Below are 26,626 nucleotides of genomic sequence, written 5' to 3'. Positions count from 1 at the left end.
GCGCGACTTCAGAAATCCTTCTGATAAAGCATCCTGCTTTGATTTTATCTTAAAAACCCATAAACACGAAACGTAATCCAATTTTGAATAAATTATAATTAATTTAATTAGGAAACTTTAAACCCTAATCTCTTATTTGTTTACTTTTTCTCTAAAACCCTAAAAATCCTAATAACCCTAAACTATAAACCCTAAAATCCAAAAATCTAACGTGGGAAAACGGGGAAATCGCGTCCCCAGGGGCGCGCTACGTGGCAACAAAGTGCGGCCACGTTAGCGCGCTTTCCTGACGTGCACACAAATCGCGCTTTCGTGGATGCGCTTTGTTGCCTCGTCGAAAGCGCTACCGACGTGGTGCTGATTATTTTGACATCGCCACCGACTTCACGGTGACGTGGATGCGATTTAAGGGAAAAGGGCCCATTCCGGTAAATAATAAATACCGGGCCCATTTCAATAAATTTAAAAAAAATGGCTTTTTTTGGTATTTTGCCCACATAATAGCTATAGTTAAGTAATTTCAAACAATTAAAATTGAATACCTATCTATAAAATATGAGTTGAGTTAACACAACATACTAAAAATAATGTGGGAAATAACTTTAATGGTTAATCTAAATAGTATGGTCGGAAGTTAGTTAAAGATTTTTAAAATTTTAATTAACGGTTAATTGATTAAATTGAATAATTAATCTAACTTAATAAATAATATTATATATTATATGTATTAGGCTATTACTAATTCAGATAATTTAATCAAATGAATATTATCAGATTTTTTATATGTTTTATACTTGTTTTAACAAAAAACCATATAAATTTCGGTTAACCGACCGAATTAATCGAAATATTTCGATTTGATTAATTTTTTTGAAAAAAAATTCGGTTCGGTTAACGGTTAAATGATTAAAAGGTTCGGTTAATACAAGTTCAATTTGATTAATCGTTTGAACACCCCTACTCGTGGCATTTGGGATAACTTTATACATTGTTATATATTTCTCATAACATTTTTATTAAATCATATATTTTTTTATGAAATTGAGTAACTATTAAAATGATAGTTTTTTAAATCGGATTGAGTCGAGAATTAATTGATATATTAATATGAGTAAAGAGTTGAATAAAATTTGAACTGGTTTTTGAGTAAATAGCTCGTAATCGATTAAAGCGAACTAAAAGATGATTGAATTATTATTTTTTTATTTTTATTTTGATTTAAAATTTTATTTTATTGAATTCATAATGTTTTAAAAATATAAAATGTGAACACTTAAAATTATAATTTTTCAATAAAAATTTAAGAGAATTTAATTTTTATATTTTGAAGTATAAACATTCAAATTTTATTTAAGTACTTGAAAAAAAAGAGTCAATCTATTAGTAGTATATATTCATGGGTTCGGTTCGGATTATATCTTCCGCCCACGTTAATTAAAACCTTAACGGACCGCATACCGATGAAGCCGGGTCGGGTTTTAGGGCAAATAATTTTAAGCATATATAAAACAAAATAATCTTCTCCGTCTCTATTTACTTGGCCGCGCAGACTACAAGCGGGATTTGTAGGGTTTTTGTTCCATTCCTCTTCCGCATATCCGAAGCCTTTCAATATGGTACGCTCTCTTTCACTGAAATTGCTGCTTCAATTTAGCACGAAGTTCCCGTTTTTAATCTCAATTAACTACAATTTATATTTTTTTTTCTTAAGTTTCCAATCGACACATATTCTTAATCCATGTTGATATATTCTTCTGCGCTGTTCTTGAATAGTGGAAATGGGTTAATTCTCTAACGTTTTAAGATTCAATTAAAAGCTAGCTTGTTTCTTTAGTGAAACTTAAAAGTAAAAAAAACTTGGCTTTCTAATTTCGTGGAAACTATGTTCCGTTTTTAGTTGATATTATTATTTGTTTGATTGTGAACATGTTAAAAGTATGTAGTTTTATGAATCTCGACTGAGTAGCTGATTTAGCTCTGCATCGCTTCAAATCTGTGCAGACAAAGAGAACCAAGAAGGCCGGTATTGTTGGGAAATATGGTATGCGCTCTATTTAGCTTTTATCACGGTATATAATCCCTGTTTTTCGGTATATTTCATGGGAAATGAACCATAATCTGAACTATTCTGTTGTGTCATTGTAGTGCCATCAGTTTCTGGAATGAGGGATCTTAGACTGTTAATAGGGGTCGAATATCTTATTTTCATTATTACGAATTTACTTGCATGGTGTGGTTGATAACTGGATAGTTAGATATTGTGTTTATTGCTTAATGATTTGGATACTGGGCACAACAGTTTGTGACACTTGACTCGTTTTAGGTACTTTGTGTGATGAAAAATAGGAAGTTCCTAACAACTTGTAAATTTTAGGTACCCGTTATGGTGCTAGTCTGCGCAAGCAGATTAAAAAGATGGAAGTCAGTCAACACAGCAAGTACTTCTGTGAATTCTGTGGAAAGGTAGTTTTTTCATTCTTATTAGCATTCGTTTCCTTCTAGTTTGAGATTTCAGATGACTTGATTGGCTCAATAGTGGCTTATTTAATCTAGCATGTCAATGAATGCAGTATGCGGTGAAGAGAAAAGCAGTCGGAATTTGGGGATGCAAAGACTGTGGAAAAGTGAAAGCAGGGGGTGCTTACACTTTGAAGTAAGAATCTGTTGACCATTGTTTGTAATTATATTTGCTCATGGCATTGTGTTCTCTCTCTAATTACTTTTTTTTTTGTCTATGGCAGCACTGCAAGTGCTGTGACAGTCAGGAGCACTATTCGGAGGCTTAGGGAGCAGACCGAGAGTTAAAACTTGATTTATAAAGTGCGTTTGTGCTTTTCATTTTCTTGATTTATGGAAGTGAATGCAGTGCCTTGTGCTAGTGCTTTTAAACAATTTGCTTTTTGGTATATTTTGAACTCATGAATCAATGGAATCAGTTTTGGTGTTTAGATTACGTCATCGATTATGCTAATATTGACTAAAATGGATTGAGTTATTGAAGCAGCTTTTCTTATTAACTTTTTTATTTCTTAGATATATCCATCTCTGGTTTCTAACATATATCTTTTCCAACAATTAGGCTCTTACTGTTTAAATCGTGTCAAGACAAATTTCCTTTGCCCTTTAAACACTAACCACTATCACCATTGGGGGTAGCAAAGCCACATAATGAAATGTCACAAATTTACAGGGAAGAACCTGGGGAAATAACTTTAACACAACTAAATTACCTTCATGTCAAAGCATTTTAACTTTGAGATCCAACACTACCATACATTCATGGTTTTCTTCATTGCAAAATCCAATTAAGTTCACATACAACAGCATTGACTGGATGAGGTTTCAACTGCCCACCATTTATATATGGTTCTTTTCATATATCTAGCTCATCTTTACAAAAACTGTACAAAGATAGGATACCTAAAGTTAATTAGAAAAGGGTGTCATCACAACCACCGCCGTCAAATCTCTCTCTCCACCTTCACTTTTATGCTTGGAATTTCTTCCCAGCATGTGTACGTGCTTTTGATGTTAAAAAGGATCTAAATACTCTTCAGCCAAGAATGAAGACTGTAAGAAGATGACAATATAAAACAAAAGGCTATATGAAAAGAAAGTCGCATAAGCCATCATCCTCTTGCTGCTATCTCATTGAGTTTCAAATGCAAACGAGCTATTGTCAGAAGTCTCACACGGCATTGTTGTTATTGTGGTTATGATCCATTTGCTTTTGGACTGCTTTTACTGCAATTACTCTTGCTGCATTGGCTGCTCTATTAGCTGAGGCTACTGCCTTGTTCACTCTCTCATCTACCTTGGCCACATCATAAGCTTTCTCTGCAGCCCTTCTTGCCTCCTGACAAATGAAAAAAAAAAAAACAATCAGACATGTCCCTGCTTCACACTGAAGACTGCAAGTACAGCAAACTGTTGCATTGCAGAGCATAATTCTTGACCACAAGATACAAGCCATGCAAAAATTTAAAACTGTCGAGTCTTGAAAGTATTAGGCATGTCTTCCATGCACTTTGGATATATTACACCTAATATTTGACATCAGTGAGTTACGTTTTAGATACAAATAGTTTAAGGTTGGCCATCAGGCCAAGCAATGATTGGGAAAACTTATTACAACCTATGGCACAAAAAAAAAATTTTACCTGAACAGCATTAAGTACTTTAGAATGATAGACAGCTACAGGAGATACAGGATAGGTATTATTCCGTGTGCTTGGGACATCAAGGATTCCATTTTGCCAATGACCAGATTGTGTTTCCCCACTTCTAAATGTATACATTCCAAGCCCTTGTCGTCTGCCCTCATGCCAAGCACCTTCATACTGATGGCCATTTGCAAAACAATACACACCAAATCCATGCATCTTGTCTGCAAAATATTCCCCAGCATATGTATCTCCATTCCTAAATCAGAAGGTTCATAAATCTATGCTCATAAAGTAGATAGGCAGTAATTTCATTTGTATGAAAAGGCCACCCTCACATTGCAAAAATGCACTTAAAACATAAAACCAAACTTTCCTACATAGCTTGAGCTAGATTCCAGTGAAACCTATCAGTTATTCAAGCTAATACATGTAAAAAAACAGGGCAAAAAATGAACAAGGTTCCCAATCGGATCCTACAATCTAGGTGGTAAGTGATAACGCAACAATAACATCAGCTTTGTTACCTAAGCATACATTTAGTAATAGTATAATAAAACCATTTTGTAAGAATAAATTCATCCAAAATCTACAACAACAAATTACTAAGCATATTCATTCAGACACCAAGAATCTCATAACAAGAATCAAAAACTCGGAATTTATTCATAGCATAAGCCAAAAGAAACCTAGAAAATACAGAATTATTTACCTAAAATGGTAATGTCCAAGTCCATGCTTGACACCCCATTGGAATTCCCCAACATATCGACTTCCATCCTCACAGGTATGGATTCCACAGCCATGGCTCTGCCCATTAGACCACTCACCAGCATAGACATCCCCAGTATAGAACCAATAAACTCCGAATCCATGCCTAAGACCCTGCCTAAACTGCCCACGATATCGGCTTCCTCTCGCCCATGTTTCCACCCCATAGCCGTCGTACTTCCCATCTACCCAATCCCCCTCGTATCGTCCACTCATATAATAGTGATAAACGCCACTCCCTGAGCACTTGCCTTTATGAAATTCCCCTTCGTAAACGTCTCCGTTGCTATAAACTTGAACCCAACACCCTGAACTCGATCTCTTTTCGGATTTTGACCGAGACCCAATTGACCAAAACACTGGTAAGTGCGACCTCGATAGTGAAGATGATGACTTGAGCGTAACTGGAAACGAACGGGCTAAGAACAGTCGAATAGAAGGGAGGCGAGGAAGGGCGAGGTTGAGGGAAAAAAGAAGGGCAACCGAGAAAGCAAAAGCCGTGAGGAAGTCAAGTAAAAGGGAGTGGCTTGGAGGTGAAAGTAAGAAGTACAAAAAGGGGAGAGATAAAAGGAGGATTAAGCGTAGGTAAACTCGAAGACGACGCAGGTGCTTGAAACGGTGGAGGATTCGATAAAAGGACGATTTAGCAGCGACGGAGAAGGAAAAGAACGACGCCGTATTCCGGGAATTGAACTGCGGGGGAGTGGTGAAACGGTACAAAGTAGGGGATTTGGTGAGAGACGGCGTTTGGGTCAAAAGGGGTCTCTTGTAAGGGGTCGGAGAAGTGGAAGATGAAGACGGAGGAGGTGCAATCGCATCATTTCCAGACGTGCTCTGAGTAATTATATGAGGGAAAACGTAAACCGGAGACGTCCCGGTACCCGCCGGCGCTGTTGTATCGGAAAGCTGTTGTAAACGGTGGTGGTAATTGAAATGCTGGTGGTGGTGGTGGTGGTGAACGGTGGAAGGTTTGGGATTAAAACCGGAGGAGACGCCGCTGCTTTCTTTTCCGATCTGAACTTCCGATTTTTTCTGATGCATTACATACGTAAAAATCAATTTCCCTCCAATTCACTCTTAACTCTTTTTTTTTCCCTATTGCTTTGAATAGATTGGAAATTTCTCAAATCACTTTTCTTTTCATTTGCTTTGCTTTGTGTGTAGAGGAGAGGTTTTCTCTTTTTCACTCTAGTAACTGTGAAAAGACAAAGAAGACATGAGCGTGGAATTAATGGTAATCATCGCCAAGCCATTTTTTTTTTAATAAACCAATAATGGAGTGGCCCTTTTCGTTTATTCTCATTATTTTTTGTATTTGTTTTTTCCCTAAATAAAGAAATATTTAATTTATTATTAGTTTTTTATGTGTATTTATATCTCAAAATTTAAAATAAGTTGTTTCCTTTTTGTTCCTAAGCTCCAAAGGAGTTGTTAAAAAAGTGGGTATTCAGAACCCCCAATACCATCAACCCACGTGGCTTGGGTATCTTTAGCCGCCGCTTCAAGGGCTCGTTAAATCGGCGCCATTCCGCCACGTACAAAATTACCTTGATGCCATTCCCTCTATTTGACTTCAACTTCAATCAAAGAAAAAGAAAATGATTCAGTTTGGGGCCAATGGGAGCAGACCCGGTTGCCTGCACCTACCAATCATTTTTGCTCTACCGCCGGCATCATCAACAATTGAATCATACTTTTTAGCCACGTTGTAAGAATTATATTGGAAGTTGAATGGGTTAGATTTTTCTTCTTTTTACTCATCTAATTATTTTAATAATTATAGTCATTATTTTTTAAAAATAATTTAAAGTATATTTACCAAATAAAAATGAAAAGTTTTCAATTTCTTGCTAAAGGAAATATTAGTTTTATCAATTTTAATCAACTCTCAACTACATATTTTTTATTATATATTATCAGCTGAATTGATTGAATCTTCGGTTTTAGTTTAATGGGACATCTCAATTTGAATCTGACCAAAGGCATAGCCTAAAAATTTCATTTGACTCCTCCCAAATATTAAATCATTCTATTTAAGTCTTTTAGTTCTTAATTGAATAGAAAATTTTATTTTTGGCTTTTTAATTTTGACCCTTTTAAAATTTTATAATTCTATCTATGTTTTCTTAAACAAATTTTTTATTTTTACATAAAATATTGAACTATTGTTCTGGTGATCAAATTTTGATAAATAAATAAAACATGTTTTTAAAAGTTGATACAATCATAAAAACTTAAAAATAAATAAAATTTATATGAAGATTTAGAATATTTTCATTTAAGTCATTGAATTTAACATCAATCTTTATTTAAGTCATGAACTTTTGTGTAGTTTTTTCTTTCAAATTATATCATTTGTACTTCTATTGTTAACAAATTAGACCAATGATGGCATCTTCATTAATTAATTTTAATGTAAAAATTTCCATTAGAATGTGAACATGATGGGATCAACTCACATATGGACCACATCTTGAGGTATCAGTGGTGTGTAGAGTGCTCACATATGATCTCCCTCGTATTTACTTGGCGAGGTGGTGAGATGATCACACCTTGCATGGTGCTACTGATAGATAGTTTGTGACCACACAAGGTGGAGAAATGGCTAGAAGGTTGCATCTCGCAAGATGGTTAGTAAGGCCTTAGTGGAGACGACATTCCCTAAGGTGGTGAGGTGCATCCTACGAAGTGGCGAAATGATGATTTGAGAGGAGGGCTCGCGAGGTAGGCACAAAGTGGCCAGGCATTTCACGAGGCCATGGTTGGCTCGCGAAATGGGTTGCATTTCGGGTTTTTGAAATATTCTATAACAAATTTTATAATAAAATAAAATAGAATAAAAGTTTTGTGACTTAAATGAAAGTTAATGCCAAACTGAGTGACCTCGAATATAAATTACCCGAGAACTTAATCTAGAATTGTTTCAATAATGACATGAGGGAAACTAATACCAATAATTAATCTTTATATGCTTGTCAAAATGTTAATCCCAAAGTTACTTTTTGCTCCTCATGTGATTAACCAATATTTAAAAAAAATTTAATTGCACCAAACATCTCAAATTATATTTTTATTCTAAATTTGTCCCTAAATTTCAAAATATTTTAATTATATCTCTAAACTATCGATGTTATATCGCTTAGGTTCTTCTATTATTGAAACCATTAATTTAACCATTAAATGACATGTAAAATCTTATGTGACATAATTTAAAATAAAAATTTAATGAAAAGTAAATTATTGTCACATAACTTTTAAAATTTAAAACTAAAAATGAAGTAAACTCGAAAAAAAGAGTGGGACGATAGTTTATGTAAAAGTTTAGAAAAGCCCAAAACCAATATTTTTACAACATCCATTTTACAATTTTTATTTTAAATTATGTCACGTAAAATATAGCATCTTGTTTAATGGCTTAATTAACGATTTTAATAATGAAAGAACCTTATTGATATAATATCAATGGTTTAAATATATAATTTAGAATGATTTAAAGTTTGAGGACCAATTTAACATGTGAGGTATAGTTTGTGGATGTTTTAAAGAATGTGAAGAAAAATCTAAATAAGTGGATAAAGGAAATAATGAGGCCAAAGTTGGATGATGTAACAGATAAGGAACCCACTTGGGTTTGTGATGTAAAAGGAAAACTTTATATAAATGTTTTGTTTTAGACAAATTTAACCTACTTTGACATTAAAAAAATTAATATTTGGTAGCCACATTGAAATTTGATTAAATTCGAAAATAAGTTCAACAAGGTTTTCTTTATTTATAATATTCAAATTTAAGATAAAAAGTTAAACAGTATAAACACTCGTGCCTCCTCTAAAATGGAGAATTTATGTTTTAACTTCTTTAATATCCAAAAAATTACGATGAAATTACATTTTGTCCCTTAAAATAATAAAATTGTGATTTAATTTATAAAGCTTTAAAAAATTTATATTTTAACTCGTAAATAATTAACTTAATTTGGGTGCTCTAAAAATATCTCCCGGACTAGGAAAGGATTATTTATAGTGAAGGTGTCACACCAAGTAGCCTTGATATGAGAAAGATAGGGCAAGTGACATGCATATGGTGGTGCATGGATCACATCACATCACAACATCAACATAACATGTTAGGAAGATGCGGAGTCTGTTTCTTAAAACAGAAGAGGGGAGTGAGCTGAACTGGAGGTTAATGTCAAGTAAACCACATACCCCTTTTACGTTACGTGTGAGACTCCAATATATTACTATCCTTCTTCTCTGTCATAATGCTATGCCAATCACATTACCCATGGATGAGTACAGTACAGAATTGTGAACAGATGTCAGCTATGCGTACTCAGAAGCATAATACCTTAAATCAAAGCCAGGCAGAACGCATTCAAGTATTATCTATAAGTGAAAATTGAATTGAATTGAGGTCTGGAGGAGCAAAAAGACCACTCCGTAGAGCACTTTTCATCCAATTTTAAGAACAAAATGTTTATTATTATATACATAAATATATGTTAGATAATTTAAATTCTAAACATATACATTAATATAATCAAATACATTACACAAATTTCAGAAATATGCTGTGCTCAACTACCAACAGGTTTGAAACATTTTGATTGGCATGTCAATCGTAACAATTGATGTATTTCACCATGCTGGGCAGCGCAACCAAGGAAGCACCAAAGCTAAGTGAAAATGGCCAGACGCTCTCAACACAAAACTCCTACAAGCACAAGCAGGTCAGGGCTTGTGGATCTTGAACCCAAATACTCTGGGGATGTAGTTTTGCGCTGCCTTTTGTGGCTTTAGGTGTCCATACGTCATCAGAAATAGATGTGGAAATGTTGCCCCAAAGTATGCTCCATCGATATCTTGTTTAACATGTCAAGAATATGAAGCTGTATATCAAAGTAATACAACAGTAATGCCTGTGGCAAAGGACTTGATATCAAGCTTTTAATCGACGCCCATTTCGAGTTCAACATCACCTTTCCAAGAGGCAAAATGAAATACATCTTACATGCCCAAAGACATTATATGTATATATTCATGATTCAGAGACAAAGGAAAAGGATAGCATGTCTCCCACTAAAGTATGTGCAGACTTGACCCACCAAACCCATCATCAAATATGGGGAGAAGAATGTTATAAAAGAAAGACAAGCACTGACTTGGGGAAGAATGTAGGGAAATGCATACATCCAAATAATGTCAGATCCAATTGTCATGATCAATATGTAAAAGAGAATTCCAGGATAAAAGATTTATGATCAATGCGAGGCCAATATCATCTAAGAGATATATATGCCATAGTAGGGGGCCACTTAAAATGCATGTACAAAGAGGGTAGTGTAAGACACAAGCATACTAGGTAATTTAGTTAATTATCCTAAAAAGAAGAGAAGTAACATAGTACATGAAATAAAAAGGATACTGCCTTGATACTTGGACCGAGGATAATATACATCTTCACACTTTGGACAGTAGATTTTCACGGTACTGGCACGAGGAATATCTGACTGACCAACTGGAAGACAAGATTGTCCACAGCAATAAACTCTAGGGCATCTCCCAAAATCGTAGCTTTTGTACTTCTCCAACTGAGATAAAAGTTTCAAGTAGAACTTTGTAAACAGAGATACCATAAAGTCAATGGAAAGCAAAGAAAAAACAGGGAAAATGAAAGCAATTTTACCATAGCAGACATTCCCTTGCTAGTTAATATGTAACGTACATGTATAAGACCATACAACATCTCAGCAGCTGATTCAACTAATTCATTCTGTTCTTCGGTGAACATATCACCTATAAAATCCAAAAGACATTTACTTAATCGCAAGAATGAATGTTCATTGATGATTTACTTGAGCATCAAGAAACAAAAGTTGGAGCCATATTTTGTAGGAAAAAACTTGACATTCAAAGCATACGGGCAGACATGACATATTATACAAAGCAACGCTAAAAATGCAAGAAAAGTAGCAAATTAGACACTGACATTATGACTGCAAACAATATGGTCAGAAATGCTGTAAAACACAAGGTTTAAAAATAATTGCAACAATGTGGTTCCTCAATTCACTTGGTGTAATATTTCTGATGTTAACTTTCTGCAGCAATAGTAAAAAACTCAGAAGTAAAAAGAAAAAAGCACTTCAAAATAATAAAGATTGTCTCGAGCAAGAACAAGAGTGATCAAATTAACATTCAGTGAGTTATGGAGTCAGTGAAGAGTCGACTATGTGGGGGTTCCAAATTAACCGAACTACCAAAATTAAGTTGGCTGTCTTGCAACTTATTTCCCAAGAAAAATTTGATCTACCCTTCTAAATTCTTTAGTGGCCAGAATCCTCATGAAAATCCAAAAACAAAAGTATCAAACTTTAGACCCGAACAGCAGAGAAGAATTATGGATGGAGGTGGCAAAAACATCTGCTAAACAATGGTAATTTGGTAAACCATAGCACCTCGAATAGATATCAAATCATCCAAATTTTATATACAAAAATCAAGTCAATGAAAATGCTTACCATGAGAAGATTCAACATCCAATATTAAATCAAGGGCGTAGTCATAATATGGAACTTGACTGCTCAACCCGCAAAGATTGAAGTCATCTTGGATGTATTCATCATCAACTTCACAAAAGAACTCATTGCCTCGCAAACCGCAAAACCACGAAATCCAAGACGTGTCATCTCCCTCGGAACCACTAACGTCTGATTCTTCACTGTCGGTTTCTGACTCCTCTGCAATCAAGGCAGTATGAGCAGGTAATAGAGAAGTACCTCACATTTTGTTACTTGCTTATATCATTCATGACTGATGATCTGAGATTCTTAATAGTCTCCATTGCATCTTATGCAAAATCGAAACAAGATAAATTGTAAGGTTTACACCTTACCGGATAAGATAAAAAAAACCAAATCCGCCAACAACCTCTTAGCAAGATTCTTACGTTGTGTGGCATAAGAGCTCGGAGTTGGGGTTCAATTACCGGCATCCCTACCCCTACCCCCAATCCTAGCTAAACATGGTAAAAAACTTGAAATATATTATATTAAATCAACAACCTCAATGGAAGGGGATAACATACAAAATTTTCAGATTACCAAAACATGGAAACAGAAATATATTTAAACACCTATATCATTCCAAATCAAATTAAACAAGCCAGTCAATGCATTCGACGCAATACACGTTTCACTACAGATTAATCGAAGGAGGAAAAAGCAGAAACAAAGAGAGAAAGTGAATGACGAGTAACTTACCAGCAGAACATTTGGCTTTGGAACGTGAATCGCGATGAGAAAGCAGGGATTTACCAGCGGAAGTTGAAGGAACAGAGGGTCTTCCTTTGTCTTTGCTGTTGAAGCCCCTCGAAGTGGACGGGGAAGACTTGTCCAGCGCATCGTTTATGCGCTTCCGATCCAACGGTCCTCCCCCTCCTCCTCCTCGATCTCTATGACTATACATAACCTTTTTTTTTTACCTTTCACAACTCAAATTCGCAAAAGCTCCCAACTTTTTTCAATGCAGGGGCAAAAAATCAAGCTTTTTTGGATTCATGGCGCCGTGAGGGGAGAGTAAGATGAAGAAAAAGCCCAGGAATTGAGAAATTAAAGGGTTTTCGCAGGGTGGGGATGAAGCAAAAAACGGCTTTTTATTTGAGAATCAAAAACAAGTTGGAGGTTGGAGGTTGGAGGTTGAAGGAAGTGGGGATGAAGAAGAGGGAAAGGAGACAAATTGGGGTAAAAATGAGAGAAAGGAGAAGCCGGGGTTTCCCTATTGTCCAGTTGTTGTCTCTGGGGGAGATTTTTTTTTGTTTTAAAATTCTTGGATGGATTCCCCCATGGACAGGACAGGCTACAAGTCTCAGGCCCATAGAAAATCAAGCTTTACCTCTAAATTATTATTCCATTCATTCATTAAACAATGCGTGTGTCACTACTTTCTTCTTTTAACCAACAGAAAATGAAATTGAAAACGAAAACCTCGGCAACTTTATTAAGTATAAGCCCATACTCCAAACCCTCATTTTCAACCTTTCCTCCCAAAATATTGAATAGGAGTAATTGTGTAGTTTACTAGGAAAGACAGGTAGCAAGAATGTTGATAATGGATTGCCTATTCTAGCAAGACAAATGTAAGTTTTATGTTCTGAGATATGCTTTGGTATTTACATTATAATTTTTGGATTACATGATTATAAGTTGAATAGCCATGTGGCTAAGGCGTCTAGCTGATAGTTGGAGGAGTTGGGACCTCTCATGATTACTATCAGATTCTTAACAAAGGAGTGCATATAATAAAAAGCTTGTGAGATTACAAATTTACAATGGAGAGGTTCACAGTGGTAATGAAACTAGTTCCACTGCTACTGCAGCTCTTCCTAGGCACTGGAAGACACAGTTTGTTGAATAGCAAGGGAACACCGAACATCATAGTCTTGGTGGGTATTTTTTTTTCTTTTTTTTGGGTTCAAACATGGTGTTGGTTATGTCATGCTGTGCAAAGGCTGTCATCACCCTACTTACTACTTCCACAGTCAGGATGCCTTTGAACAAAAAAAAAAAGTGAGTAGCATGTGCAGCGCATAAAGTCAATAAATGTAATGCAAACCTTTAACCAAATAAAGATAATGCAGGCTTATTCAAACTGAAATAATAGGATTCTTCATAAAAAGGAACCATCTTTAGTGAAATTTATTAAACCCTAAACATAAGAAATTAAAAAAGAAAAAAAGCATTTCCTTTCAAAAAAACAGTTTCATGTCATATCCCATTTTCAACGTGACTGGGAATAAAAGATACTTCGTTGGATAGTTATTATACGTACTAACAATATCAACAATTCAACATTAAGGGTGTTTTCACTCCTTTGAGCGCGTGATTGAATTTTCAGTTTTTTTTCCTTAAATTTGACCTTTGCTGCTGGGTCCGAATCCGACAACTATTCCACTGTCATCTTTAGGGTCCGAAGAGCGCGCTGTCCACGCGCTGTCGCTTCTCGTGCTTCACACTTATCGCAAGTCTCGGCTAAGCTGTCTAATCATTTTTCAAAATCAAATGCAAAGAACGGAGTAAAGTTTTACTTTTAATACAAAAATAAATCCATATTAAAAAATTTTAAAAAAACGTATTACTTTGTTAATTTTAATTAGGGTTAATTCTAGCAAAAATCAGTTTTTAAATTTTAAATATTTTAATTAAATCTTAAAGTATTGGTACAGCATTGATCAGGTCCTTCTAGCAACATAATCATTAGTTTGAGTATTAAATGTCCAACTCAAATCTAAGATGAAGCATATTTAAATAAGGGCAAATTGAGAAATATTTTTAGAGGAATTAAATTATGAATTATAAAATTTTGAGAGGTAAAATAGAATTTTATTATGTATTATAATTCATGATTTCATCGTTCTTTCAGGGTTTAAACATTTTTTTGGGAGAAAAAAGTGAAAATTTATCTTATATTAACATATAATTTTATCAATAATAAAGGGGCTAAATTACAATTTTTTATTTTGAGGGCTCAAGGCTCTTTCCTACCCCTTGGATTTGCCTTTTTGTGTACCTACCTTATGGACATCATAGACCTACGTGTTAAAAAATAGTTTTTTATAAATTTTATTGATGCTGCCTATTCTTTTAGAATGTAACAAACTCAAATTGTTTATATAATAGGTGTACACGTATTTATAATTTGATCAAAGTGTTTTAAATATGTTTCGTATCATATTTGAACTAACATTTAAACCCTAGGTGGATGAAAAAGGTGATTGACATAATACTCATACTTTGAAATTTTAATTAAAACGTTTTTACAATTTAGATACCAATTTAAAATCTAAGATACAAATCAAGGACATTTATTGAAATTAACCCTTATATTTATTGAGCAGAAAAAACTGATGAATTCGAGGGAGCCGAATGCCGATGTTTTCACATGCACGAAAAATCGCGTGGAAATAAAAATATATTGACATTGGAGTATGGCCTTCCTTTCTTTTTTTTTTGTTCTTCTCTTTTTGCCTCTCTGTCAGCTCAAATTAAAGCGATCCACCACTTTTCTTTTTACTTTAATTTTCTTTCCTCACAAAGCCCATAAAGACTTTTGTTACTTTTCTTCATTCCCCCCTTCTATATTTAACTTTCTTTTTAATCAAACCATGGCGCAGACAAAGGGAAAAAAGCTCTGAACCTACTCAGGCCTGATAAAGAAACCTTAGTTTAACTGTATACAATGAGTACGGCGGCAGCGACGGCGGCGGCAACAGCTACAACACAAACGAAATTCATAAAATGTGTTACAGTTGGGGATGGAGCTGTGGGAAAGACTTGTCTCCTTATATCTTATACAAGCAACACTTTTCCAACCGTATGTATGATTATACATTTTCTTGTCTTTTGCATTGAATTTGTTTGTTAAATTGTGGTAATGGCTTTTGGTTTTTTTTTTTTTGGGGTGTCTTCTTGTAATTTACAGGATTATGTTCCTACTGTTTTTGACAACTTCAGCGCCAATGTAATGGTTGATGGGCAGACTGTCAATTTGGGTTTATGGGATACTGCTGGTATTTGCTCCTTTTGCTTCTTTCATAATCACTTCTACAAAAGAGCTGAAACACAATTAAAACAATAGAAATGACCGTATAAAGTGCCAAAAGTTACAAGGCCAAGGCCAATTTCACTTCGAAATGAACTCTGCATTCTCTGTTTGCTTGTAAAATTATAACTATCTCTTGGTTTCATAGATGGGGAGAGAGCACATTAGGAAGGTGCTGAGGTCCTATTATACATTTTGGCAAAGGGTTTGCCTGACTAAGTATTAACACTACCATATTGTTTCTTATACATTGAAATTTATAACACCCCATTGGATGAGATTGTTTCCATATGACATGCATATTTATCTTGTTCAAGGTCTTTCAATCGCCTTTGGATATCAATTATTACTTAAAGCAGGCATCTTTCTTGTTTAATTCGTTCAGCGGCTTGATTATATGCAGGACAAAGTAGATTTCATAGTGTTGATACTATAATTTCTTTCAGGTCAGGAAGACTACAACAGGCTAAGGCCTCTAAGTTATAGAGGCGCTGATGTGTTTCTTCTTGCTTTCTCCCTTATTAGTAGGCCCAGCTATGAGAACGTATCGAAAAAAGTAAGTTTCTTTTTCTCGTTACTTGTTTTTGAAGTTTAAATCTTCAGTGAGTTCTCTTCTCCTTGTGCTTAGCTTATGAAATGTGTTTACTACTAGTTTTTTTATTCCTTTTATGTCTTTTGTTCTCCTTGTTGTGTTGGGGAAGTGGGTTCCAGAGCTGAGACATTATGCTCCAAGAGCGCCGATTGTTCTTGTGGGGACAAAACTAGGTGATGGATTCTCTCCTCCTTGATGTATTGCTTCTGCAATTGGTCATGCCTTTTACTTATCAATCCAGGTTCAAAATGCTCTGAATAATTGAGCATGTCTGATGAAAATAAACTAGAGCTCACTAATATGAAGTGCTTTCTCTTGTTTCTTTTTCCCCTTTTTACATTCATAAAAGTTGCTTTTCTTTTCTCTTTATAACTATATATTTTTTTCCTGAAAAGTCATCATTGTATTCTCATGTATGTTCGTGATTAATTCGGCAAATTTATTTCACCTCTATCCAACATGAACAGCATAAAAAAAGAGCACAAAAGAAACGAACGCACATAACGTATACATACTTCAATTGCATTTTTCTAGCTACAAGCTCTATTTGATTATCTATCATCATGCATGGACAAGCATGCTTTTGTTCGGTTAATAAATTTATATTGGATGCAGATTTAAGAGATGACAGACAGTTCCACTTGGATTATCCTGGGGCGTGTACTATTTCTACAGAACAGGTACCTCTTCATTCTCTGCTTGTTTACGGCACCATTAGTTGTTTCACTTCATAGAACAGAATCTGTACAAGTTATCACTGGATAGGGTAAGTCGCTGCAATTACGAAAGCTTTACAGAAACAAACAAAGAGAAACTTTTTTTCGAAAACATGTACAGGCAGACTGCAGTGGGGAATGGACTGGTTCCAACTTTTTAAAGCTTACTCCATCCTTTCACAAATTTAGTGTTATGCTCATCTATTGAGCAAGGTATAGAGTTTTAATCCATTCCAGATAGCAGATATTATATCTGCTGTTATCATCTTTAGGCAGGCATGTTCAACTTTTGCGAGACCTAAATTCAACCACTAAAATGACGGCGTTTTTGTAATGTGTCAAAGAAGAAGATAAATTCATCTGTTGTTCTTCTTGATTGCAAATCATACTTTCTTGTTCTTGTTGTGATCTGAATACTCAGATATTTTAATTCTATTCCCAGGGTCTTGAACTGAAGAAGCAAATAGGAGCACTGGCATACATAGAGTGCAGCTCAAAGACACAGCAGGTTCGTATAGTATGTGTTATTTGTGATGAAACTATTAGCCCAAAGTGCCTATCACATATACCTGGAGGATCCCAATATATTTCCATTCCTCCCAAGTGCAGTCTTACAATGTTTAAACTAACAGAAAGACCAAATGATGACAAAATCAACTCATTGAGCACCGGCACTGATTTGACATCTTGCTTTGGATTTAAGTTAGTACTTTGGAGGAATTAATGAAGGACAACATTCATTTAAAAGTTCATTCTTTCTAGAAATTAAGAAGTTATGTGTTGAAATTTGCAGAATGTTAAAGCTGTATTTGATGCTGCTATCAAGGTTGTTCTTCAGCCTGCAAAGAAAAAGAAGCAAAAGAAGAGAACAGGTATATGCCTTGTTCTCTAACCAGAAATTCCCAAGTAGAAAAGCCAGTGTGAAGTTGACAATGTGATTCTCTTCTTATAATTCTGTGCATTCTTGATCTTGTTTATTACAAATCTTTTTCGAGTTGATTTTGAGTGCTTGTTGTCCTTCTGAGGCAGGGAGTTTGCAATAGTTTGATCAGTGTGAACTCCACTTGTGTATTATCTTCAAGAACTCAAGGGTGTTTGGATTTTGTATATTGACTGCATATCGCAATGATTTGATGTGAATGAAAATATCATCCATAAACAACGGCCAAACTGTTCTGCAATGGTTCATGCTCTTCAAATAACTCTTACCACTTAACATATTGAAGGAACAACCACCTTTATGCATACAGAACGAAACACCAGCTTTGAAGACTTCTTCTGCTAGCCGATAATCACAAACCATAGCCGTAAAATACATCCCAATTTATGTAGCAACAACGAAAGACAGGGTTTCTCAACTGGTATAATCTAAAAATGAAACTAAAATCACAGTTCCTTTGCTGATTCCTACACCTAAACAGAGTCATTTGTTAAGGATAAAAAAAGTTCCCATGTCATCTACAAAATTGTCAAGATATGTTCATGATAGCAGAGCAAAGCAATCAAAAGGGGGGGAAAAGCACTTACACGTTACACGTTACACGTTACACCTAATATCAAACAAACAATGTTCCTATGCCTAAATGAAGATTACAATGAGAAAACTAGGATTTGGAGCAAAGTTCATAAAAGTAAAAAAAAAAAAAAAAACAAAGCTACATTTAGTCCAGAAAAAGAGGCAAAAGCTACAGCAGATCGGGATGCACTATTGCTATCACTCAATAATCAAACAAAGAAAGATGAAAATTGAAGTAAACCCCTAAACATTCCACCAACTTACACTTGCAAATCCGTAGTCAAAAGGATTGGATACATTGCAGTAAGGAAAATCCATTAGGACTGAGGTGAGGGCATTCTTTTGGGCTTCTTCTTCCTCTCTGAAACTGCCTTAGCGAAAGCTTCAACAATTCTCTGCTGTGACTCCAATATCACCTCGGTTCTCTTCATCTCCATCTCCATCCTCATCGTCTCTATCTCCCTCGCCATTTCCATCTTCATCTGCTCCATCCTTACGAACCCATCTCCTAACACCTTTATAGCTGACACCATCTCTGTAACAGCATCTCTTTCCCTTTCCCTCTTCCCTGATGCTGCCGTTTTCTCGGGCATATCCTCAAACCCTCTTAAAATCCTAGTCCCATAAGCCGATCCGGAACCCGACCCACCAAAATTACCCTTACTGGGGTGAGAATTCGCGTTAACATTGGGGATAGGATTTGGGTTTGTACCGTACTTGTGATCTATTTTTCCATAAAATCTTGGCCCTGGCTGAGCTATACTAACTCCGGTTGGGATCCTAATTCTGAACCCACCGCTATTCCCGTCACCGCTGACACTTCCACCGTTGTTTCCAATCCCATTTCTGTACAACTTTTGTACACTTCTCGTATTTAGGCTGCCGTTTTTATACCCATCGTCGTAAAACTCTTGGTCTTGCCCATCTTCTTCGTCTTCACCGTTTTCGTCATCTGGGCTATCCGAGTTATAATCGGCTTTCACATTAGGTCCCTTTTCCATAGCGTCCATGCGCTTAAAGTGGACCCAAGAAGAAACAAATCTCGAAACGGGCATAGATCTAGCCCGCTGGATCTCGGTCCGGTACCGCTTCCGGAGCTTCTCCATCTTGTGGCGGCACTGCACGGCCGTCTTAGGAGGCGTCGCCATAGGGCAGCGCCGAGTCACCGCGTCCGCAACTTCTTGCCAGTGGCTGGCCTTAAGGTTCCCACGACGAAGCGTATACCATTTGTCGCGGTAGGCGTCGATTAACGCGACGGTTTCATCGTGAGACCAACAAGGCGGAGGGAGCCGCCTTGGGTTGGGCGTGACGGTGGCGGTTGCCGACGGCGTGGATCTGGACGTAGGCGGTGCCGGGAGCGACAGCAGCGTTTCCGATGGTGGTGGAGGCGATGTGTTGGATGGTATACCCTGTTCGGGTGAGGGAGAAGATGGGTTGGACATGGGATTAGGTTAAAAGATAGGGGAAAAGGGAGGCGCAGTTTGGCAGAGGTGGGTGGGAGTGATGGATAAGGGGTTGCCGTGCACGTTAGCAAAGGGGATAAGGGTCAGGAAGGAGGAAAGAAGAGGAAGATGGGAGGAGCAGAATAATAGAGGGGTGGGAGATAAAGTCGGGGGTGGAGGAGGAGAAAGTGGGGTTTGTTGACATACAGAATGGTTGTGGGCTAAAAGGGCGGGTGGGTGGGTGGGCGGCTGATTAGGTGTGGGGGAGAGGGCTAACATGCGCCGCGAGGGTGGGAGGTGATAAGTTGTGCCGCAACCTATGTGACAAAGCGGTCCACGTCCCTTTTTTTTTTCTTCATTTTGTTTTGTATTTTCTTTTTTTGCAGAATTAAATGGCACCCATTTCCATCTATCATTGATGCTTATCACGTAACTGTGGGCATTGGATAACCCCCCACCGAACAGCCGGGTGGGGAGGTGGGGTTCCGTGTGCGGCTCTGAGCCATAACTTGGGCAGCGGGGCGAGCGAGATTTATTTGGGCGGTGATTGGCCTCTTTTTGTTTTATCTTTTTTCAGGCTGATGGTTTTTTTTTTTTTTGGTTTGACTCGAGGGTTTAGAGTTAGAGATTAGCTTTAGCTGAGGCTTTAGCTGCCATTGGTGTTTTCTTTTTCCTTTTTCTTTCCGTATTTATTTATTGGTGGTGGAGAGAGATAAAAGAGGATGGTTTATTTTGACCCTCTTAAACTCAAATTGAATTTCATAAATATTTTTTACAAAAATAATTTTAGTGTTTTTTAGTTTATTTGAATTTGAATTTAGTATTTCTTTTATATTGGAGTTAAAAAATTATTCAATTTATGTGTTAAACTTGACAAATATTTTCATATTGAGATTTGAATTTAATAAATATTTTCACATTATAACTTTATTTTTTATCCAAATTAATTCTTAAAACCCTAAAATTAAGGTCTAATATAAGAATAATTATCAAGTTCAATGTCTAATTTCAACTGAAAAAAGATTCAAAGTCCAATATGAGAAAAGTTATCAAGTTTGAGTTTTAATATGAGAACAATTATCAAATTTAAGATTTAACTTAGACAAAAAATAATTTAAACTCCAATACAGAAAAAATTGTCAAGTTTGAGTCTCAAATAATTATTTAACCCTTTATTTCATTGGGTTATTGGGGGATGGAAGGGAGGAGGCGGAAAAAGAAATGGGGTAGTTTTGGTAGGGGGAGGTGGGGTGTGCAGCTGGGATGAATCAGGGATAAAATTTTTAAAATTTTAAATTTTATTTATAAATTATCATGTATTTTAAATTTAATATTTATATTTTATAACATTCACTCCTCTTAGTTAAATTGTATTTCATATAATTCGTCCCTTAAACTATAAACTTATATTTTATATTAATAAAATATTTTTTAATAATAATTAAATATTAATATATGATGGACCTTAAAAGATTAAGTTTTGAGACTCAATATAAAATTTAAAGTTAAATTCAGGAATTAATTGATTTGACCATGTCCATACATATTAGGTCAATGTCTCTTTTGTAGTTCGACTTTTTTATTTGACCCATGTCTATACTTAGTGACTTTTTTGTAGTTTGATTTGTATGTTTTGTTAATGAATTTTTTTTTTGGTCGAAGATAAAAAAAAAAAGAGTTTGATGTTGAGAGTGAGAGCACAAGTAAAAGATAAAAATTATCTTCCTCTCCACAGCTTACACAAAAGACCTCGATAAATATTTTACATAAATTACAAATTTAAAAGAATTGTGACTCTTTTTACGATAAAAAACATCAAAAAAATTGTAATATTTTTACATTAAAAAATCATTCAAATTTAAAATTTTCACCTTTTAAAATAAAATTTTGAATCCGTCCTTGTTTGCAGCAGTGCATTGATGAAGTGATGAAGAAGGCATATTTTGTGCTAGACTTGGCAAGGCTTTCCGAATCCTGACATCATACTTTGAATTTTAATTTTACGACATTTTACTTTCTCTCTCTCTCTAACGTATTTCATAGTTCTGCATCGTTGGAGGTGTAATGCGTGACGGTGTCCACTCATCCCACATTTAAAGCCCAAAAAATATCTTTTTAAGTGGATAAAGACCCTTACCTCCCGGTCATTAGTCTCTTTGTTAATAAATTAATTAATAAAAAATTAAATTATAAAATTATTTGACATATTTATTAAAGTTACGTAAGTAGATTTTTTAAAAATTTAAAAGGAAAATGTTTAAAAATAAACTAAGATAAAATAGATTGAAAAAGATTTATATTAAGTGATAAGTAGCTCATTATTTACCTATTATTTTCTACACTTTTCATTAAAAAATTTCTATTATTTATTTATTTTAATTAGCAAACGAACTTAGAAAATTAAATTACTAAAATATTAATTTTAATTGACTTAATTTTTCCAATGGATTCTATATTATTAGAAAGAATCAAATAAAGCCAAATATCAATAGAGTTAATATTTACGGTTTAACAAAGTTAATATTTTAAAAGTTTTGTACAGTTTTGCAAATGAAATATTTTTGCTTAAAATTGAACAATAAATAAAAATAATTTCTATGTCATTTTAAACAATAAATATTAATTTTGTTACAGTTTGACCCTATTATATTCTTCCAATAGTATAAAACCTAAATTAATTTATTTAATAATAAAAAGTCGACTGGTCCGACAAGAACAGGGTTATTCCCTTTTCATCTTATTCATAGACCTTAAGAATATATATATATAATATTTATACAACCGTAGTTATGAAGAAAAATGAAACATATATAATATATTCCTAAAAGATAATATCTCATAATAATATCCTAAAACACCCCTCAAGTTGGAGCATGCAGATCATAAATACACAACTTGCTGAGAAGGTATTCAAATTGTGGTTTACCAAACGCCTTTGTAAAAATGTCAGCCAACTGAACAGAGGTCGAAACATAAAAAGGTGCAATCAACCCATCCTGGATTGCATCCCTAACAAAGTGATAATCCACTTCAATATGTTTAGTACGCTCGTGAAATACAGGATTCTATGCATTATGCAATATGCAACGTAGATTAACTATCACAAAATAAATGAATAACTTTAGGATCAATAGCAAGACCTTCAGCCACTTGAGCTCACAAGTGACAGAAGCCATAGACCTATACTTAGCCTCAATGGAAGAATGAGAAACAATATGTTGTTTCTTAGTTTTACAGGAAATATGAGATTGTCCCATAAAGACAAGTCAACCAGTAAGCGAACATTGAGTTAACGGACAAGTATCCCAATCCGAATCATAGCACCCTTTTCAGGACAAACCACTATTAGATCACAATAGAATTCATTGGCTAGGAGAGCTTTTCAAGTACTAGACAACCCACAGAGCCATATCTCAATGCTCCTACCGCGGCTTATGCTTAAATTGAGATAAGACATGAACCGAGTATACTAAATCAGGTCTGGTCAATGCCAAATAGATCAAACAACCCATTAACTGTCTTCAGTCAAAACTGTCCTTGTAGCATGCGCCAATCTACGATTTTGCTCTATTGGGGATTCTGCGAGCTTTGCTCCCAAAAAACTTGTCTCTGAAATAAATATACCAAAAAACTACGAGCTACCTTTATCCCCAAAAAATACTTCAAAACACCAAGATCCTTCATATGGAAGTAAGAAATGAGATACCATTTAAAAATTTTCAAAAAAGCGGAATCATTTCCAAAAATAATCAAATCATCAACATAAACTAGTACACATCCCTCAGTGCATGTAAAGAGAGAATAATCATAATATGATTGAAGAAACTCATACCCTTTTAGTGCAGTAACCAGCTTAGCAAACCAACATCGATGAGTCTGTTTCAACCCATACAAAGACTTGCGTTAACGACAAACCAGTCCAAGCTTATCAGGGGCAAAACCTAGAGTGTAACACCCTTAAACCCTCTCCATTATCAGATTAGGGTCACGAGCATTACTAACACGTCATACAATTAATCAATCATAATTACACACATATATACTAGCCATTAACAATATAATATACAGGGTCAGGTCACAAACAATCAAATCATATCACAATAGAATATTATACAATCGAATAATGATTCATGCTATGCAGTGTTAAACTTGGTCTTCTTTTACACTATTATCCCTATTTATACATTGCTAAACTTAGTCTTCTACTATCTACGATTATCTTTTTAATTTATCTTCAATGATGTTAGTGGAATGCATTTAATTTAGGTTTGCTAATCCACCTCAATTCAGAGTAAAAGTTACTCTTACAGCCCTTATTATGAGTCTACGAGACCCTAAAAGTAGTTTAAAAATAGGCAGGGACTAATTTGAAACAATTCTGGAAGTTTAGGAAATAATTACAAAAATTTTGATTCCAGGGGTCACACACCCGTGTGGCCAGGCCGTGTAACTCTCTAACTTGGGTCACACGCCCATGTGTGACACACGCTCGTATGGCCATACCTTGTGCACCCAAAAGTACCCTAAAACTCAAGTTTACCATTCCCTACTTACTTGGGCACTAAACAACTCAATTATCAATCATTTAACCTATTCAAAACACGATTAAACATGCCCAAAATGCACCAAATTCATCACCTAATATGCCTAACCAATGTACCCTCATTGGTACCACATTTTATATGTTCAAATACATCAACAACACATCAAACATTCACGACCTTCATTCATATCACATTTACCATATTTGAACTAACTTTCAACTTCTAAAGTTACCAAATATGAAGCTAAGCACATACCAATCATTATGCTAAGCTATTATGCTAAGCTACCAAACTTTAAGCTATCACATACCAAAATATAAACTAGGCTAACATACCAACATAGCTTCAACCATAACCATACACACATTTAACCATCATTTCACTAGCAACTAAGTTAACAACATCTTATAAACAATATCAACAAAAGACTCCCTAGGTACATGCCATTACAAAATGAAATATCACCACAACTGAGCTCGGGATTTGTGATTTGATGTTGAGTCGGTAATAATTCGAACAGTACCTAGCCTACGTATGGAAAACAAAACCGCACGCTGAGTAAAACTCAGTTGTATTTCTATAATCTGAATAACATAAACTTGATATAAGTATTTAAAATGCAAAATGCAACAAGTAAGCTATGTTCATGTGTTTCAATTCAATAGTATAATTTTTGCTCATTCCTTATTCACATCTACTAAGATTTCACATGTTCAAATTTATAAGTATATATCAATGGCATTTCATTTAACATTTGAATACATCATTTCATGCAATGGCATGATTCATATCTTTGATCAATACTTGAATTAATTCAAGTTTCACATCTCAATTCATCAATTCATATCTCATTTCTCATATCATAATTATTTATCATATTTGTCATTTCAATATTTTCTCATCTCATATTCATTTCTCATATTTTCCATTTCAATATCAATCACATAAATTATTATTTTACTTTCCCCTATTAAGACAACACGGACTCGAACGGATACACGAATCCAACCAACATACGAATTTGGCACGCAGTGCCTCATTGGATAAAGCCGAAGTAATAACTATGCCCAACGCTATATAAATTGACACCCAGTGTCTCATCGGTTAAACCAAAGCAAATTGACACCAAGTGCCTCATCGACTCGAGGTTGAAGTAATCCCTGAACTCTTCCTATCCTATGGCATGCCATCTATATCCGACTCAGCTCGATACAGTTAATAAGGATTCATTTCACTTTTCAATACAACCAATGTCTCAATTTCATGAATGTATATCATCACATATAAGCATATATTCAATTGGATAATAATCACATTTTTTCTTAATACACATATATTCATAATCAATATATTTCATAATATACAAAATCAATCCATTTCATTTCAATTATGAATTTAATTCAATCCCAAAGTGCCAAAGTACTCACCTCAAATGCTTACCATATGCAAACAATTATATATGCAATAATCTACTATTTAATTCGGATTATAGAAACACAAACCGTGAATTCTGAGCTATTCGACGTCAATTTTATCCTTTCCCTTTTTACTCGAGGATTCTGGTACGACGTTAGCTACGGAATAAAACAATTAAATCAAATTAATATTACACATTAACTTCACATTATATTTTAATTTTGACACTATATTTTTTCTTATTCTTCAATTTAGTCCCTAAAACGAGACTAATTTTAACCTTCACAATTAACTTCATATTTTTATACTAATTTCACTCTAGACCATATTTAGCTTCCTCTTTTCTAATTTGACCCCTTAATTTCAAATTTTTCATAATTTAGTCCCTATTGTTCAAAATCAACAATTAATTCCACAATTTAATCCTTTTCCATTTCTAACTTTAAAATCTATCTATTTAATCCCTAATACTTAAACTATTCAACAATGTCAACATCTAAAATCTTGAACAATACTAAAAATTACCATATGGGTCGGGTAGCCCTAAGTACCGGGATTCTAAAAATATAAAAATTACAAGTGTAGGGACTAAATTACACTAACTAATTTGAGATTGAACTTCCAAACCCCTAGTGTCGTGCGTTCTCTTCTCCTTTTTCTTTCTTCTTTTTCATTCATTTATTATACATTCATTTTAATTATTATATATATACATTAAAGTTAATATACATATATAACATATATATATTAAACACATGCATACATGCATTTTATTTAGCTCATGACCAGCCACTTATGCACACATATTAATTTAGTGGCACAATTGCTACTTTATCCCCTTTAGTTTATTTCATAATTTAATTTT

The 26,626-nt window shown here is 34.8% G+C and overlaps 5 protein-coding genes across 8 annotated transcripts; 2 read left to right on the top strand and 3 right to left on the bottom strand.

Moving 5' to 3' along the window:
* Positions 1–1,478: 1,478 nt before the first annotated feature.
* On the top strand, positions 1,479–2,953 carry LOC105791716 (60S ribosomal protein L37a). 2 transcript variants are annotated; one of them, XM_012619924.2, is made up of 5 exons: positions 1,479–1,616; positions 2,002–2,041; positions 2,375–2,463; positions 2,571–2,653; positions 2,742–2,953. In XM_012619924.2, exons 1-5 carry the CDS (start codon positions 1,614–1,616, stop codon positions 2,803–2,805), a joined length of 279 nt encoding a protein of 92 aa, XP_012475378.1. In that variant the 5' UTR covers positions 1,479–1,613; the 3' UTR covers positions 2,806–2,953. The 2 variants fall into 2 exon arrangements, with proteins under 2 accessions (XP_012475378.1, XP_052490677.1); XM_052634717.1 differs by having other exon boundaries at positions 1,541–1,616; positions 2,002–2,069.
* Positions 2,954–3,245: 292 nt separating this feature from the next.
* LOC105791711 (uncharacterized) lies at positions 3,246–6,123 on the bottom strand. The gene is made up of 3 exons (XM_012619919.2): positions 4,876–6,123; positions 4,161–4,422; positions 3,246–3,856 (listed from the first exon to the last, which is right to left on the bottom strand). The coding sequence occupies exons 1-3, from the start codon at positions 5,973–5,975 to the stop codon at positions 3,689–3,691; spliced, it is 1,530 nt and encodes a 509-aa protein (XP_012475373.1). The 5' UTR covers positions 5,976–6,123; the 3' UTR covers positions 3,246–3,688.
* Positions 6,124–9,318: 3,195 nt separating this feature from the next.
* On the bottom strand, positions 9,319–12,797 carry LOC105791713 (putative casein kinase II subunit beta-4). Of its 3 annotated transcripts, none has more exons than XM_012619922.2 (5): positions 12,199–12,797; positions 11,458–11,676; positions 10,623–10,732; positions 10,362–10,527; positions 9,319–9,825 (listed from the first exon to the last, which is right to left on the bottom strand). In XM_012619922.2, the coding sequence occupies exons 1-5, from the start codon at positions 12,401–12,403 to the stop codon at positions 9,812–9,814; spliced, it is 714 nt and encodes a 237-aa protein (XP_012475376.1). In that variant the 5' UTR covers positions 12,404–12,797; the 3' UTR covers positions 9,319–9,811. The 3 variants fall into 3 exon arrangements, with proteins under 3 accessions (XP_012475376.1, XP_052491226.1, XP_012475375.1); XM_052635266.1 differs by having other exon boundaries at positions 9,319–9,798; positions 10,662–10,732; positions 12,199–12,795; XM_012619921.2 differs by having other exon boundaries at positions 9,319–9,798; positions 12,199–12,788.
* A 2,166-nt stretch (positions 12,798–14,963) lies between these two features.
* On the top strand, positions 14,964–18,005 carry LOC105791715 (rac-like GTP-binding protein 5). The gene is made up of 7 exons (XM_012619923.2): positions 14,964–15,307; positions 15,416–15,503; positions 15,982–16,091; positions 16,237–16,300; positions 16,743–16,807; positions 17,286–17,351; positions 17,637–18,005. The coding sequence occupies exons 1-7, from the start codon at positions 15,173–15,175 to the stop codon at positions 17,733–17,735; spliced, it is 627 nt and encodes a 208-aa protein (XP_012475377.1). The 5' UTR covers positions 14,964–15,172; the 3' UTR covers positions 17,736–18,005.
* Positions 18,006–18,269: 264 nt separating this feature from the next.
* LOC105791712 (trihelix transcription factor ASIL2) lies at positions 18,270–20,465 on the bottom strand. The gene has a single exon (XM_012619920.2). The coding sequence runs from the start codon at positions 19,799–19,801 to the stop codon at positions 18,677–18,679; it is 1,125 nt and encodes a 374-aa protein (XP_012475374.1). The 5' UTR covers positions 19,802–20,465; the 3' UTR covers positions 18,270–18,676.
* Between the last annotated feature and the right edge of the window lie 6,161 nt (positions 20,466–26,626).

This window comes from Gossypium raimondii, chromosome 8 (assembly GCF_025698545.1).
Source record: "Gossypium raimondii isolate GPD5lz chromosome 8, ASM2569854v1, whole genome shotgun sequence".
NCBI classification, from domain to species: Eukaryota; Viridiplantae; Streptophyta; class Magnoliopsida; order Malvales; family Malvaceae; genus Gossypium; species Gossypium raimondii.
The sequence above is the reverse complement of the archived record's forward strand: the minus strand, read 5'-3'. Positions and strand labels throughout refer to the sequence as shown.